This window comes from Staurois parvus, unplaced genomic scaffold, assembly GCF_062004578.1.
Source record: "Staurois parvus isolate SC_StPar_1 unplaced genomic scaffold, SC_StPar_1.0 ptg001322l, whole genome shotgun sequence".
Taxonomy (NCBI): Eukaryota; Metazoa; Chordata; class Amphibia; order Anura; family Ranidae; genus Staurois; species Staurois parvus.
Window position 1 is genome coordinate 63,473 of NW_028319118.1, and position 15,072 is coordinate 78,544.

General features: G+C 43.7%; 1 protein-coding gene across 1 annotated transcript in view; it reads right to left on the bottom strand.

Annotated features, from left to right (window-relative positions):
* Window positions 1-13,904, bottom strand: part of LOC149437052 (vomeronasal type-2 receptor 26-like) — a 62,336-nt gene extending 48,432 nt beyond the window's left edge. Inside the window, exons 1-2 of the mRNA XM_089661186.1 lie at window positions 13,668-13,904; window positions 9,546-9,610 (exon numbers count right to left, since the gene is read on the bottom strand). Of these exons, the coding sequence (XP_089517312.1) occupies window positions 9,546-9,610; window positions 13,668-13,904 (302 nt within the window). The remainder of the gene's footprint in view (window positions 1-9,545; window positions 9,611-13,667) is intronic.
* Window positions 13,905-15,072: the final 1,168 nt, after the last annotated feature.

Genomic DNA, 15,072 nt, shown 5'->3' on the forward strand with positions numbered 1-15,072 from the left:
CCGTGTACATCCCGTACACCCCATACACCCCGTACATTCCATACACCCCGTACATCCCATACATTCCATACACCCCGTACATCCCATTCACCCCGTACATCCCATACACCCCGTACATCCCATATACCCGTACATCCCATACACCGTGTACATCCCGTACACCCCGTACATCCCATACATCCCGTACATCCCGTACATCCCATACACCCCGTACATCCCATACATCCAGTACACCACGTACATCCTATATACCCGTACACCCCGTACATCCTGTACATCCCATACACCCCGTACATCCCATACACCCGTACACCCCGTACATCCCATACACCCCGTACATCCTGTACATCCAGTACACCCCGTACATCCCATATACTCGTACACCCCGTACATCCTGTACACCCCATACACCCCGTACATCCCATACACCCGTACACCCCATACGTCCAGTACACCCCGTACATCCCATATACCCGTACACCCCGTACATCCTGTACACCCCATACACCCCGTACATCCCATACACCCCATACACCCCGTACATCCCATACACCCGTACACCCCATACATCCCATACACCCGTACATCCCATACGTCCAGTACACCCCGTACATCCCATATACCCGTACACCCCGTACATCCTGTACACCCCATACACCCCATACACCCGTACACCCCGTACATCCCATACACCCGTACACCCCATACATCCCATACACCCGTACATCCCATACACCCGTACACCCCATGCATCCCATACACCTTGTACATCCCATACACCCCCTTATACCCCATACATCCTGTACACCCCGTATAGCCCATACACCTCATACATTCCATACACCTCATACATCCCCGTACACCCCGTACATCCCATACATCTCCATACACCCTGTACATCCCCATACAGTCCATATACGCCGTACATCCCATACACCCCATACATCCCATATACCCCGTACATCTCCGTACATCCCATATACCCCATGCATCCCATATACCCCGTACATCCCATACACCCCCCGTACATCCCCGTACATCCCATACATCGTGTACACCCCGTACATCCTGTACATCACATACACCTCATATAGCCCATATACCTCGTACATCCCTGTACACCCCGTACATCTCATACACCCCCATACCCCCTATATATCCTGTACACCCCATACAGCCCAAACATCCTATACACCATTTACTTCCCCGTACACCTTGTACATCCCATACACCCCATACATCCCCGTACATCCCATACACTCTGTACGTCCCATACATCCCCATACACCCCGTACATCCCATGCATCTTGTACACCTCGTACATACCCGTATATCCCGTACATCCCTGTACATCCCATACACTCCGTAAATCCCGTACATCCCGTACATCCCAGTACATCTGCGTACACCCCATATATCCCATACATCCCCATACATCGCTGTACATCCCATACATTCCGTACACCTCGTACATCTCTGTACATCCCATACACCCCATACATCCCCGTACATCCCCATACATCCCATACATCTTGTACATGCCATACATCCCCGTACATCCCCATACATCCCATGCATCCTGTACACCCCGTACATCCTGTACACCCCATACAACCCATACACCACGTACATCCCAATACATCCCATACACCCCATACATCCCCATACATCCTATACATCATGTACACCCCGTACATCCCATACACCTCGTACATCCCTGTATACCCTGTACATCCTGTACACCTCGTACATCCTGTACACCCCGTACAGCCCATACATCCCATACACCTTGTACATCCCATACACCCCGTACATTCCATACATCTCATACACCTTGTACATCCCATACACCCCGTACATTCCATACATCTCATACACCTCGTACATCCCCGTACATCCCATGCACCTTGTATATCCCCATACATCCCCATACACCCCGTACATCCCATACATCCCCATACACCTTGTACATACCCGTACATCCCATACAACCCATACATATCTGTACATCCCATACACCCCGTACATCCCCATACATCCCATACACCCCGTACATCCCTTACACCCCATACATCCCCTTACATCCCATACACCCCGTACATCCCATACAGTCCGTACACCTCGTACATCTCTGTACATCCCATACACCCCATACATCCCCGTACATCCCCATACATCCCATACATCTTGTACACCTCGTACATCCCCGTACATCCCCATACACCCCATACATCTTGTACATGCCATACATCCCCGTACATCCTATACATCCCATACATCCCATACACCTCGTACAGCCTATAAATCCCATACACCTTGTACATCCCCGTACACCTCATACACCCCATACACCTCATACACCCCATACACCTCATACATTCCCATACACCCCATACATCCCATACACCTTGTACATCCCATACACCTTGTACATTCCATACACCTTGTACATCCCCATACATCCCCGTACATCCCATGCACCCCATACATCCCATACATCTCGTACACCTCGTACATCCCGTTCACCTTGTACATCCCATACATCCCGTACATCCCATACATCCCATACATCCAATACATCCCTGTACACCCCCATACAGCCCGTACACCTTATACATCCCATACATCCCCGTACATCCTATACATCCAATAAATCCCCGTACATCCCATACATCCCATACACCTCGTACATACCTGTACACCCCGTACATTCCATACACCCCATACATCCCCATACATCCCATACATCTTGTACATCCCATACATCCCCGTACATCCTATACATCCCATACATCCCCGTACATCTTGTACATCCCATACACCTCGTACATACCTGTACACCCCATACATTCCATACACCCCATACATCCCCGTACACCCCCATACATCCCATACATCTTGTACACCTCGTACATCCCCGTACATCCTATACATCCCATACATCCCATACACCTCCTACATACCTGTACACCCCATACATTCCATACACCCTATACATCCTGTACACCTTGTACATCCCCGTACACCTCATACATTCCCATACATCCCCGTACATCCCATACACCCCGTACATCCCATACATCTCATACACCTTGTACATCCCCATACATCCCCGTACATCCCATGCACCCCATACATCCCATACATCTCGTACACCTTGTACATCCCGTACACCTCGTACATCCCATACATCCCGTACATCCCATACATCCCCTACATCCAATACATCCCTGTACACCCCCATACACCCCATACACCTCGTACATCCCCATATACCTCGTACATCCAATACATCTCATACAGCCAGTAAACCTTATACATCCCATACATCCCCGTACATCCCATACATCCCCGTACATCTTGTACATCCCATACACCTCGTACATACCTGTACACCCCATACATTCCATACACCCCATACATCCTGTACACCCCGTACAGCCTATACATCCCGTACACCTTGTACATCCCCGGACACCTCATACATCCCATACACCTCATATATTCCCATACATCCCCGTACATCCCATACACCCCATACATCCCATACATCTCATACACCTTGTACATCCCCATACATCCCTGTACATCCCATGCACCCCATACATCCCATACATCTCGTACACCTCGTACATCCCGTACACCTTGTACATCCCATACATCCCGTACATCCCATACATCCCCTACATCCAATACATCCCTGTACACCCCCATACACCCCGTACACCTTGTACATCCCCGTATACCTCGTACATCCAATACATCTCATACAGCCAGTACACCTTATACATCCCATACATCCCCGTACATCCTATACATCCCATACATCCCCGTACATCTTGTACATCCCATACACCTCGTACATACCTGCACACCCCGTACATTCCATACACCCCATACATCCTGTACACCCCGTACAGCCTATACACCCCATACACCTTGTACATCCCCGTATACCTCGTACATCCAATACATCTCATACATCCCTGTACATCTTGTACATCCCATACACCTCGTACATACCTGTACACCCCGTACATTTCATACACCCCATACATCCTGTACACCCCGTACAGCCTATACACCCCGTACACCTTGTACATCCCCGTATACCTCGTACATCCAATACATCTCATACAGCCAGTACACCTTATCAGGGGCGGACTGACAACTCATGGGGCCCCTGGGCAATAGGGGATCATGGGGCCCCTGTGTCCTTGCCCAAACTCAAAAAAGCCTATGAAAAAGGTACCAGGGGCATCTCATGGGGCCCCCTACTGACCCCAGGCCCTCGGGCAGTGCCCGAGTTTCCAAATGGTCAGTCCGCCCCTGCGATAGACTCATTCCATGCAAAGCAAGATAGTTCAAGCCATGATTTGTCATCATTGTGATGATTATGGCTTACAGGTCATGAAAACCCCAAATCCACAATCTCAGAAAATGAGAATATTCCATGCAATCAATAAAACACGGATTGTACATAGAACAATATCGCACCTCTGAAAAGTAGAAGCTGCATATGTACTCAGTACTTGGTTGGGGCCCCTTTGCAGCAATTACTGCCTCAATGCGGCGTGGCATGAAAGCTATCAGCCTGTGGCACTGCTGAGGTGTTATGGAAGACCAGGATGCTTCAATAGCGTGTAGTGAGTCTATCTCATATATTACTTTCACCTTTTAAGTTGCTGCACTGAACTGACTTACTGCTGTGTTGTGAATAGGCTTGACTGTGACCATGTCAGACAACAAAAAGGACAAATTCCCGGCTCTAACTTGCCAGCCAGCCTGCAAACAAACCAAATTAACCTGTCTAGCAGTATGCGGTAAAAACAGGGGTTTAGTTATCACACATTTGCAAACACATGCAGAAGCTGCAGAGCTTCGTCACGGCACCCCAGTATTCTGTAGTTCCTAACTCTCCATTTTTCTGACCAGGGGTGGACTGACAACTCATGGGACCCCCAGGCAATAGGGGATCATGGGGCCCATGTGTCAAAGCACACCCTAAAAAGTCTATAAAAAAGGTAACAGGGGCATTTTATGGGGCCCTCTACTGACCCCGGGCCTGCAGGCAGTGCCCGAGTGCTGGAATGGTCAGTCCGCCCCTGGACATGACTATCTATAAGAAATCCCAGCACGGCCTGAAGACAAAGTATTATGCAAGCCATATTTATTAAATGTATTTTTTGGTGAAACACAGACTGGAATCAAGTAATGAGAAAATGTATAAAACATGTTTAGAAACATTTGTACATTTCAATAAAATATTACAGTGAAAATGAAGACAAAGCATTATTTTTTCTCTTTGTTGAGTCATACAGACAGAGCAAAGATGATGAAAAGAGACTCACAGGTTACAATAAGTCCAGCATAAAAATGTATTATACACATTGTCTAATTCTACCGGAAAGTAACCAGAAAAGTGAGCAGAAATCAGTCCTCCGATAATCACGTCTCCCTTCTGGTAATATTCATACTCAAAGAATGACTTGTGCATGTTAAGTCTACAAGGAGATGCTGAGCTCCGGGTCAATGCTTCTCCATAGGATGTGATGGGAAGGATGAGGATGAGCAGGTAACAGACACAGAGGAGCAGAGAACATCTCATGGCACACAGCAGATCCTCTCAGTCACCGGCAGGTCTGCCCAGGAGGAGACACAATCACCAGAACTTTATACACATCGACTGAGACCGATTTACACTACAGAACAAAGAACGGGAGAATAGAAACATCGACTGAGACCGATTTACACTACAGAACAAAGAACGGGAGAATAGAAACATCGACTGAGACCGATTTACACTACAGAACAGAGAACGGAAGAATAGAAACATCGACTGAGACCGATTTACACTACAGAACAAAGAAGGGAAGAATAGAAACATGGACTGAGACCGATTTACACTACAGAACAAAGAAGGGAAGAATAGAAACATCGACTGAGACCGATTTACACTACAGAACAAAGAACGGGAGAATAGAAACATGGACTGAGACCGATTTACACTACAGAACAAAGAACGGAAGAATAGAAACATCGACTGAGACCGATTTACACTACAGAACAAAGAAGGGAAGAATAGAAACATCGACTGAGACCGATTTACACTACAGAACAAAAAAATGAAGAATAGAAACATCGACTGAGACCGATTTACTCTACAGAACAAAGAAGGGAAGAATAGAAACATCGACTGAGACCGATTTACACTACAGAACAAAGAAGGGAAGAATAGAAACATCAACTGAGACCGATTTACACTACAGAACAAAGAACGGAAGAATAGAAACATCGACTGAGACCGATTTACACTACAGAACAAAGAACGGTAATAGTAACATCAATCTGAAACTAGAAAAGCTGCAATTTCTGGGTAAATTGTATGAAGTGTTCTTGCCTCCAAGTAGTCTACAACTGGAGTGGCTGGAGTAACTGTGAAAAGGCTGGACTGGGCAGTCACACTCTAGTTTTGAGCATTCCACCATTCATTCCTATGGGACCAATTTCACCACAAAAACACCAATATTTCGTGAACCATTCCACAAAGTAATAGCACACAAATCGGGAACAATCCGCACATTTCGGTATATTACTGTCTATGTAGTGTAAAAACTGTGGGAGGAGTTAGGGTGGTAAATTTGGCTATAATAATAAGAATATATACAGTGAGTAACAGAAGTATTTGAACCCCCTGCGATTTTGCAAGTTCTCCCACTTAGAAATCATGGAGGGTCTGACATTCACATTGCAGGGGATTCCCACTCTGAGGACAGAATTCAGGAGATCACATTGTATGATTTGTAAAGAATGTATTTGTCTTGCACTGCTGAACAGAAGTATTTGAACACCTAAGAAACAGCAAGAATTCTGGCTCTCGAAGACCTGTTACTGCGCCTTTAAAAAGTCCACCTCTACTCCACTCATTCATCTAACTTAGTAGCACCTGTCTGAGCTCTTTAAAGACACCTGTCCACCCCACAGTCAGTCAGACGCCAACTACTACAATGGGCAAGACCAAAGAGCTGTCAAAAGACACCAGAGACAAAATGGTGGACCTCCACAAGGCTGGAAAGGGCTACGGGGCAATTGCCAAGCAGCTTGGTGAAAATAGATCAACTGTTGGAGCAATTGTTAGAAAATGGAAGAGGCTAAAGACGACTGTCAGTCTCCCTCAGACTGGGGCTCCATGCAAGATGTCACCTCGTGGGGTATCACTGATGATAAGAAAGGTGAGGAATCAGCCCAGAACTACAAGGGAGGAGCTGGTCAATGACATGAAGAGAGCTGGGACCACAGTTTCAAAGGTCACTGTCGGTAGAACACTACGCCGTCATGGTTTCCAATCATGCATTGCACGGAAGGTTCCCCTGCTCCAGTCATCACATGTCCAGGCCCTTCTGAAGGTTCCCCTGCTCAAGTCATCACATGTCCAGGCCCGTCTGAAGGTTCCCCTGCTCAAGTCATCACATGTCCAGGCCCGTCTGAAGGTTCCCCTGCTCAAGTCATCACATGTCCAGGCCTGTCTGAAGGTTCCCCTGCTCCAGTCATCACATGTCCAGGCCCGTCTGAAGCTTGCCAATGACCTTCTGGATGATCCAGAGGAGGCATGGGAGAAAGTCATGTGGTCAGATGAGACCAAAGTAGAACTTTTTGGTCTAAACTTCACTCGTCGTGTTTGGAGGAAAAAGGATGAGTTGCATCCCAAGAACATCATCCCTACTGTGAAGCATGTACATCATGCTTTGGGGGTGCTTTTCTGCGAAGGGGACAGGACGACTGCACTGTATTAAGGAGAGGATGAATGGGGCCATTTATTGTGAGATTTTGAGCAACAACCTCCTTCCCTCAGTCAGAGCATTGAAGATGGGTCGTGGCTGGGTCTTCCAACATGACGACCTGAAGCACACAGCCAGGATAACCAAGGAGTGGCTCCGTAAGAAGCATATCAAGGTTCTGGAGTGGCCTAGCCAGTCTCCAGACCTAAATCCAATAGAACATCTTTGGAGGGAGCTGAAACTCTGTGACAGCCCCGAAACCTGACAGATCTAGAGGAGATCGGTGTGGAGGAGGGGCCAAAATCCCTGTTGCAGTGCAAACCTGGTCAAGACCTACAGGAAACGTCTGACCTCTGTAATTGCAAACAAAGGCTTCTGTACTAAATATTAACACTGATCTTCTCAGGGGTTCAAATACTTCTGTTCAGCCGTGCGAGACAAATACATTCTTTACAAATCATATAATGGGATTTCCTGAAATCACTGTATGTGAGATAACAGTAAGTGGTCTTGCCATGCAAGAACACTTAAATATGAAATCTATATCCAGCAGTGTAGCTGATCTAACAAAGTTGGTTTATTCTTATATTTCTCATTCAGTACACCTTCAGTAGTTCAGAATTTTAATTATTCAATTATAAGATATATTTCCCTAAATATATATATTTTTTCTAGTAAAATATCTTACATCCCAGGGTGGGGATGTCCAATAGGGGTGAATGAGTCATATATGATTTGATGTGTTGGGTGTTTGGACACAAGACCCACTCTTCTAGGGAAAATCCACAACAAAAATTGGTCAGTAGAATGAGCTATGGTGTTTAATGAGTTGGAGGGACATGCTGATTAGGATCTGTATTTTTTTTTTTTTATAATTTAAATATTTATTCATTTTTCCATTTTTAATACATTTCATCAACACATTGTAGGTATATATATATATATAACGAAATATATTCTATAAAATTATATTATCCAACATTTCTACTTTATTTACTCTATACAACATTTCCCTCCCAACACCGCCCCCCACCCCAAGTCCCCTCTGCCTATCCTACCTTTTCTCTGCATCTTCTTACATCAGCAAGTGAAGTTTTTCTGTTGTTATCTTTTATTCTTTCCTATACTTCCTGTATAATCTAGCTTTTTCCCAGTTCTCCCATTTCCCATAATAGGCCTCCAACCTATCTTCTTGGATATGACTCAACCTTTCCATCTTTTTGATCTGCTCAACTCTTTCAATCCAGTCCTCTTCCTTCGGTACCTCTGTTTGACGCCAGAACTTGGGTATCAGAGCTTTTGCAGCATTAATATAGTTCCATATCCCTGATTTTTTGTATTTATTTACAGTTATATCCATGTTATGCAAAATACATACTTCTGGGTCTAGTTCTATATCTATTTCTGTCAATTTTCCTATCAAGTGGATTACTGTTTTCCAGAATAACTGGATTTTAGGGCATCCCCACCATATATGGTATGTAGTGCCTACCTCTCCACATCCCCTCCAACACAGTGGTGAACTCTCCCCACATATCTTATTTTCAACATTTGGTGTGATGTGCCATCTCGTCAAACACTTATAGTTCATCTCTACCTCTCTCATAGAGACGTTCTCGTGAATTAATCTATACATTCTCCTCTGCTTTTCCTCATCTATCACAACTCCCATATCCATTTCCCATTTTGTTATATATGTTGGCTTTGTGTATGTGTCTAATTCAGTGAGTATTTTGTAAACTTTAGTGATCCCGTGTTTCCCATCACCTTGTGTTCCCAATACCTTTTCGAACAGATTCCAATTTTCTTTTGTCCTTAAAGGCTTTGGCAAACTTCCGACAAAACACCTCAATTGAAAATACCGCAATTCATCTAGTTTAGTGAAGATCTCACCCTCTTTTTTCTTCAAATCACCAAATGATCCTATTTCATCTCCCACCAGAATATCTCTCAATTGCACCCTGTCTTTTTTAAACCACCTCCCACCTATTTCTTCTCTGCCTGGGGGGAAAAACTCTGTGTTTTTTAGTGGAATCAGTGTTGAATTAAAAGTCCATTTCATACTTTTGTGTAAATTATCCCAAACCTTTAGTACATTTAAAGTGTATGTATTTACATTGTCGTTTAAGCCTCTATACTGTGTTGGCACCCATATCATTCTTCCCAGGTCTATTCCACTGAGTTCATTCTCTATTCTCACCCAACTTTTTTTATAATTATATATCCAATCTATAGTTCTTGCCAATATTACCGCTTTGTAATATCTTTTAAAGTCTGGGAGCCCTAAACCCCCTTTTTCTTTCCTCCTACTCAACAGTTCGTATGACAGTCTTGGTTTTTTATTCCTCCATATGTATTTTGTTATCAGTTTCTTAGTTATTTTAAAAAAAATCTCTGGGAGTTTAATTGGGATCATTTGATATCTATATATGATTTTTGGTACTATTATCATTTTTACCAGATTAATACGGCCCATCCATGTCGGGGTTCCTCCCTCCAATCTTTTTAACTCGTCTCTAATCTCATTTATCAACGAAATATAGTTTAATTTATATAGATGTTTATATGAGGCTGTAAGCTTTACTCCTAGATATTTTATATCTCTGTCTTTCCATTTAAATGGGAATTCCTTTTGTATTTTTTCTTTTTCACTTTTTAAGATGTTTATATTTAGAATCTCCGTTTTTGTTGGGTTTATCTTTAAGTTTGATAGTTCTCCATATTCCTTTAATAATTTCATTAAGTTTGGAAGTGTTATCCTGGGATTTCCCACATAGAACAGCAAGTCGTCTGCGAAAGCAGCAACTTTATGTTCTGTGTCTCCTATCAGGATTCCCTTTACATCTCTATTCAGCCTTATTGTTGACAACAATGGTTCTAATGATATAACATACAACAGAGGGGACAATGGGCATCCCTGTCTTGTTCCATTTGACATCTCAATGGGTTCTGAACTCTCCCCATTTACCGCAATGACCATAGAAGGGTATCTGTACAACTTCCCTATCCACTCTCTCATCCTAGGCCCAATACCTAAGGCTTCCAGAGTATCTGTCATGAATCTCCAATTCACTCTATCGAACGCTTTTTCAGCATCTATAGAGAGTAACACCACCGGTTCTTTTCCCTTTTTGCTCTTTTGGATTAACATCAATGATCTTAACCCATTGTCTTTTCCCTCCCTCCCTGGGACAAAACCCACCTGATCCTCTTGTATCCATTCTGGCATTAGCTCTTTCAATCTATTTGCTAGGACTTTTGCATATATCTTGATATCGGTGTTCAATAATGAAATAGGTCTATAGCTCGAACACTGTGAGGGGTCTTTTCCCTCTTTTTGTATGAGCACTACTTGGGCTTGTAATGATTCTCTTCTTATTTCCATCTCTCCACCTAGAGCGTTCATATAATTTCTAAGTTTTGGTATTAAAATTTCACTAAATTTTTTATAATATCTGGCTGTATATCCGTCTGGCCCTGGGCTTTTCCCCGACACTGACCCCTTCAGAGCTAATTTTATTTCCTCCTGTGAGATATCTACATCTAGGGAGTTCAGTTGGTCCTCACTTAGTTTTAGTAACCCTGCCATTTCCAGATATTTCTTTCTTTTTTGATTCTTCTCACTTTGTATGTTTTCTACTCCTTCCAGGGGACTTATATTATACAGTTTCCTGTAATATTCTGTGAAGGCTTTGATGATATTTTTATTTGAATGCAACATGTTTCCTTTAGCATCTTTTATTTTTTCTATATAATTTCTATTTTTCTTTTTCCTCAGGGCTCTCATCAGATATTTTCCAGGTCTTTCTCCCCATCTATATCTCTCACTCAAAACTCTGTTATATACTTTTCTCCTCTCCTCTTCTATCACTTCTTTCAATTCTTCTTGCTTTTTTTTTAACTTCAGCTCTATTTCTTTTGTTATCCTGTTCTTATGTATTTGTTCTATTTTACTTATATCTTCTAAGAGGTCACTCATTTTCTCCCTTCTTTCTTTTTTCTTTCTTGCCCCAATTGCCATTAATATTCCTCTTATATATGCTTTGTGAGTTTCCCACACTGTGGCTGTTGATACCTCACCTGTCTCATTCTCCTTAAAAAAGCGTTCGATCTCCTGCCCTATTTTCTGAGCTATTTCCTTTTCCACTAAAAGTGTCTCATTCAATTTCCATCCCAGCCCTCCGATTTTCCTCCTCCCCCATTCCATTTTCATGATAACTGGGGCATGGTCTGATAAAGATATTGGCTCTATTTCTACTTGGATCAGATGGTCAATTGATTGATGTTCTATTAATATATAATCTAATCTTGAATATCTCTTATGCATATTTGAAAAGAAAGTATAATCTCTATCTTGCATATGTGTAATTCTCCAGGAATCTACCAATTGACTTATGTGTAATTCTTTTTTCAATAATTTCAGGGCCCTATTTCCCTCTCTTTTTGTATGGGAGGTGGCGTCCCTTTGTGGATCCATACAAAAGTTAAAGTCCCCTGCCAGGATCAAACGTCCTTTTTTAAAGTCCATCAACTTCCTCAACACTTTTTTCAGATACGCCTCCGGTTTTTTATTAGGACAGTAGATGTTGGCCAGTGTACACTCAATCTCTTGTAACTTGCCCTTTAAAAACAAGAATCTCCCATCTGGGTCTGTCTTTCTATCTTCCAACTCAAACCTAATATTCTTTGCCATACCTATTGCTACCCCTTTTGCTCTTTTAACCGGGGAGTCTGCGTAGTACCATGTTGGGTGATTTCTAGACCTCAGCCTAACATTTGACTTTATCTCAAGATGTGTCTCCTGTAGAAATATCACTGAGGCTGCCCTATGGTGTAGTTCTTTAAATACTCTATATCTTTTCCCAGGGCAGTTCATCCCATTTACATTATATGTTATAAACTGAATCTCTTCCATCTTCCTTAATTTTCCTCTTTTTTCCTCCATCTATATTTTCCTTTTCTCTCCCCTTTTCTCATTTCCTCTTCTTCTCCCTTCTTCTCCTCTCCTCCTTCTCCCTTCTCACTTGCTTTTATAACTTCTTTTATCTTGCAGAAATAACATCCCCCCTCTCCCATTTCCCACCCTTCCAACCTCCCCGCTCCCCCCCTCCCCCCTCCCCTACCCCCTCTTTTTAGGCCCATCATTTGCCTACTAATCATTTATGGATTGTTAGATCCACTTTTGATTTAATCCTTGGGCTAAGACTCCGTCCATGGGCGACTTCCCCTTGTCTAACCTCCCCATAACCTCCCAGGTCCCATCCAGATTTATCTCAGACACAATAAAACGAGGACGGTGGGGGGGAGGAGAAAAAAAAAAAAAAAAAAAAAAAAAAAAAAAGGAAAAACCTATTTCTCCTCCTCCATCCCTCTCCCCCTCCCCCCTACCCCCCGCCTCCTCCCCCCCACAAGCTGCCAGTCTTCTTTTCTCTTCGTTCTATTTTCCCATTGTTCTTCTTCCCAGCCAGGGATTTCCATTCTTTGAATTTTTAAACTGTCAAAAAAATTTTTCAAGTCTTCTGGAAACCTGAGGTATGCTGTAGTCCCGTTTTTCCATCCTATTAAGCATTCAGGGGTCCCCCATCTATATTGCACATTTTGTTCTTTCAATCTTTCCAATAGGGGTCTCAAAGATCTCCTTCTCCACAGAGTCTCTGGGGCCAGATCCGCATATATCTGTATGTCTCCTCCTTCATATTTAATTACTGATTTTCCTTTGGTCTTCTTCCAGATTTTTTCTTTATCCCGGAGCTCATAGAATTGTACTAATATATCTCTCGGCCTTTCTTTCCCCTGGACTCTTTGAATTTTTCCTTTTCTAAAAGTTCCTTCTATTTTAGTCCTATCCATTTCAGGGCTGTCTGTTATAGTATTAAGTATTTTACAAACCACCTCTTGCAGACTTTCTCCCTTTGAGTTCTCTGGGACCCCACGTATCAGGATATTTCTCTTCCTGTCTTTGTTTTCTTGTATCTCAACCTTATATAGCAGTTTTTCTTGGGCTTTCCCTATGTTAGTTATTTCTTTTTCTAGTTCAAGGATCGCCTGGGTCTGACTCTTAACCTTCTCCTCCGTTTCTTCAACTCTCTCCAGCAGGTGTCCCAGATCGCTACGGATATTTACCATTTCTTGTTTTATTGTTTTCTCCAATTCTTTAAACATTTCTGCCATTTCTTTTTTGTTAGGTATTTGTAAGTCTTTTCCCATCTCTATATTGCCTGATATTTGTTGGTTGCTAGTATCTAGGCCTAATGATGCTCTGGGACTACTTTCCATACTAAAGTCTACTTCTCCTTTTTCAGTCCTGCTCTGGGATCTTTCTGGGGTTACATTTCCTTGGAAGGTATATTTTTTAATTGTACCAGTCTGGGACCCTTTAAGCCCACTTCCTTTCACGTTTTTATTTTTCATTTTCCTCCGTGGCTTATATTCTTCTTATACTCCTATAGGATTTTGTATGTAAGGAGGGATAAAACAGTTCTTTCACCTTCAAATCTCCTCCCTGACACCCTGCTGATTTTTTTTTTTTTTTTCCTTCCTTTCTTTTCCCCAAGCTCCCCTTCCCTCGGGCCTCTTCCTCCTTTTATACAGTCTCTGGGGGCCCCCCTTTCCCTTACTCCATGCTTCTCTTTAGGGGTCCATTCAGAACTTCACATCGAGAAAATATAAAGTACAGTCATGGTCACTCACCCTCCTTATATATTTTCTTCTTTGTGAGTGCTCACTCGCCAGTTCCTCCAAGATTCCGTTTGTGGGAGGGGGGGGGGCAACTCCCCAGACTCTCCTCGATCTCCTTGTCCTGGTTTAAAAAGATCTTCTCTGTTTGCTTTTAGCTAGGGGGGTTTCAAGGTGCCAGGGGGAGATTGAATCGGCCACCGGCAAACGGGTCGGCGCAGCTCTCTCACTGCAAAACGCCGGCCGGCCGGCCGGCTTTCCGAACTCCCAGTGATGCTTTGCGGCCGGTCACGTGTTCCTCCTTCGTCTCCCGGCATTCAGGGACTCTCTCTCTGCCGATCTCCAGCCGCTCCTCTCTCTCTCCACGCCCGCACCCAGCTCTTCTCAACAGGGGACCGTCGGGCCAGGGTAAGTCCTCCGCCACATAACTCAAAGCATGCCTGAGGGGATAGACCTGGAGGCTTGGGGAGGCCAGACAACGGAGCTCCGTCCACGAGCTCCTACATTGAGCTCTCCCACGCCGCCATGTTCAGGCCCCGCCTTCTGATTAGGATCTGTATTGGTACAGAATTATTGAACCCCTTAGCACTCCGTTGTACAGGATTGGTAGATCCTTTCT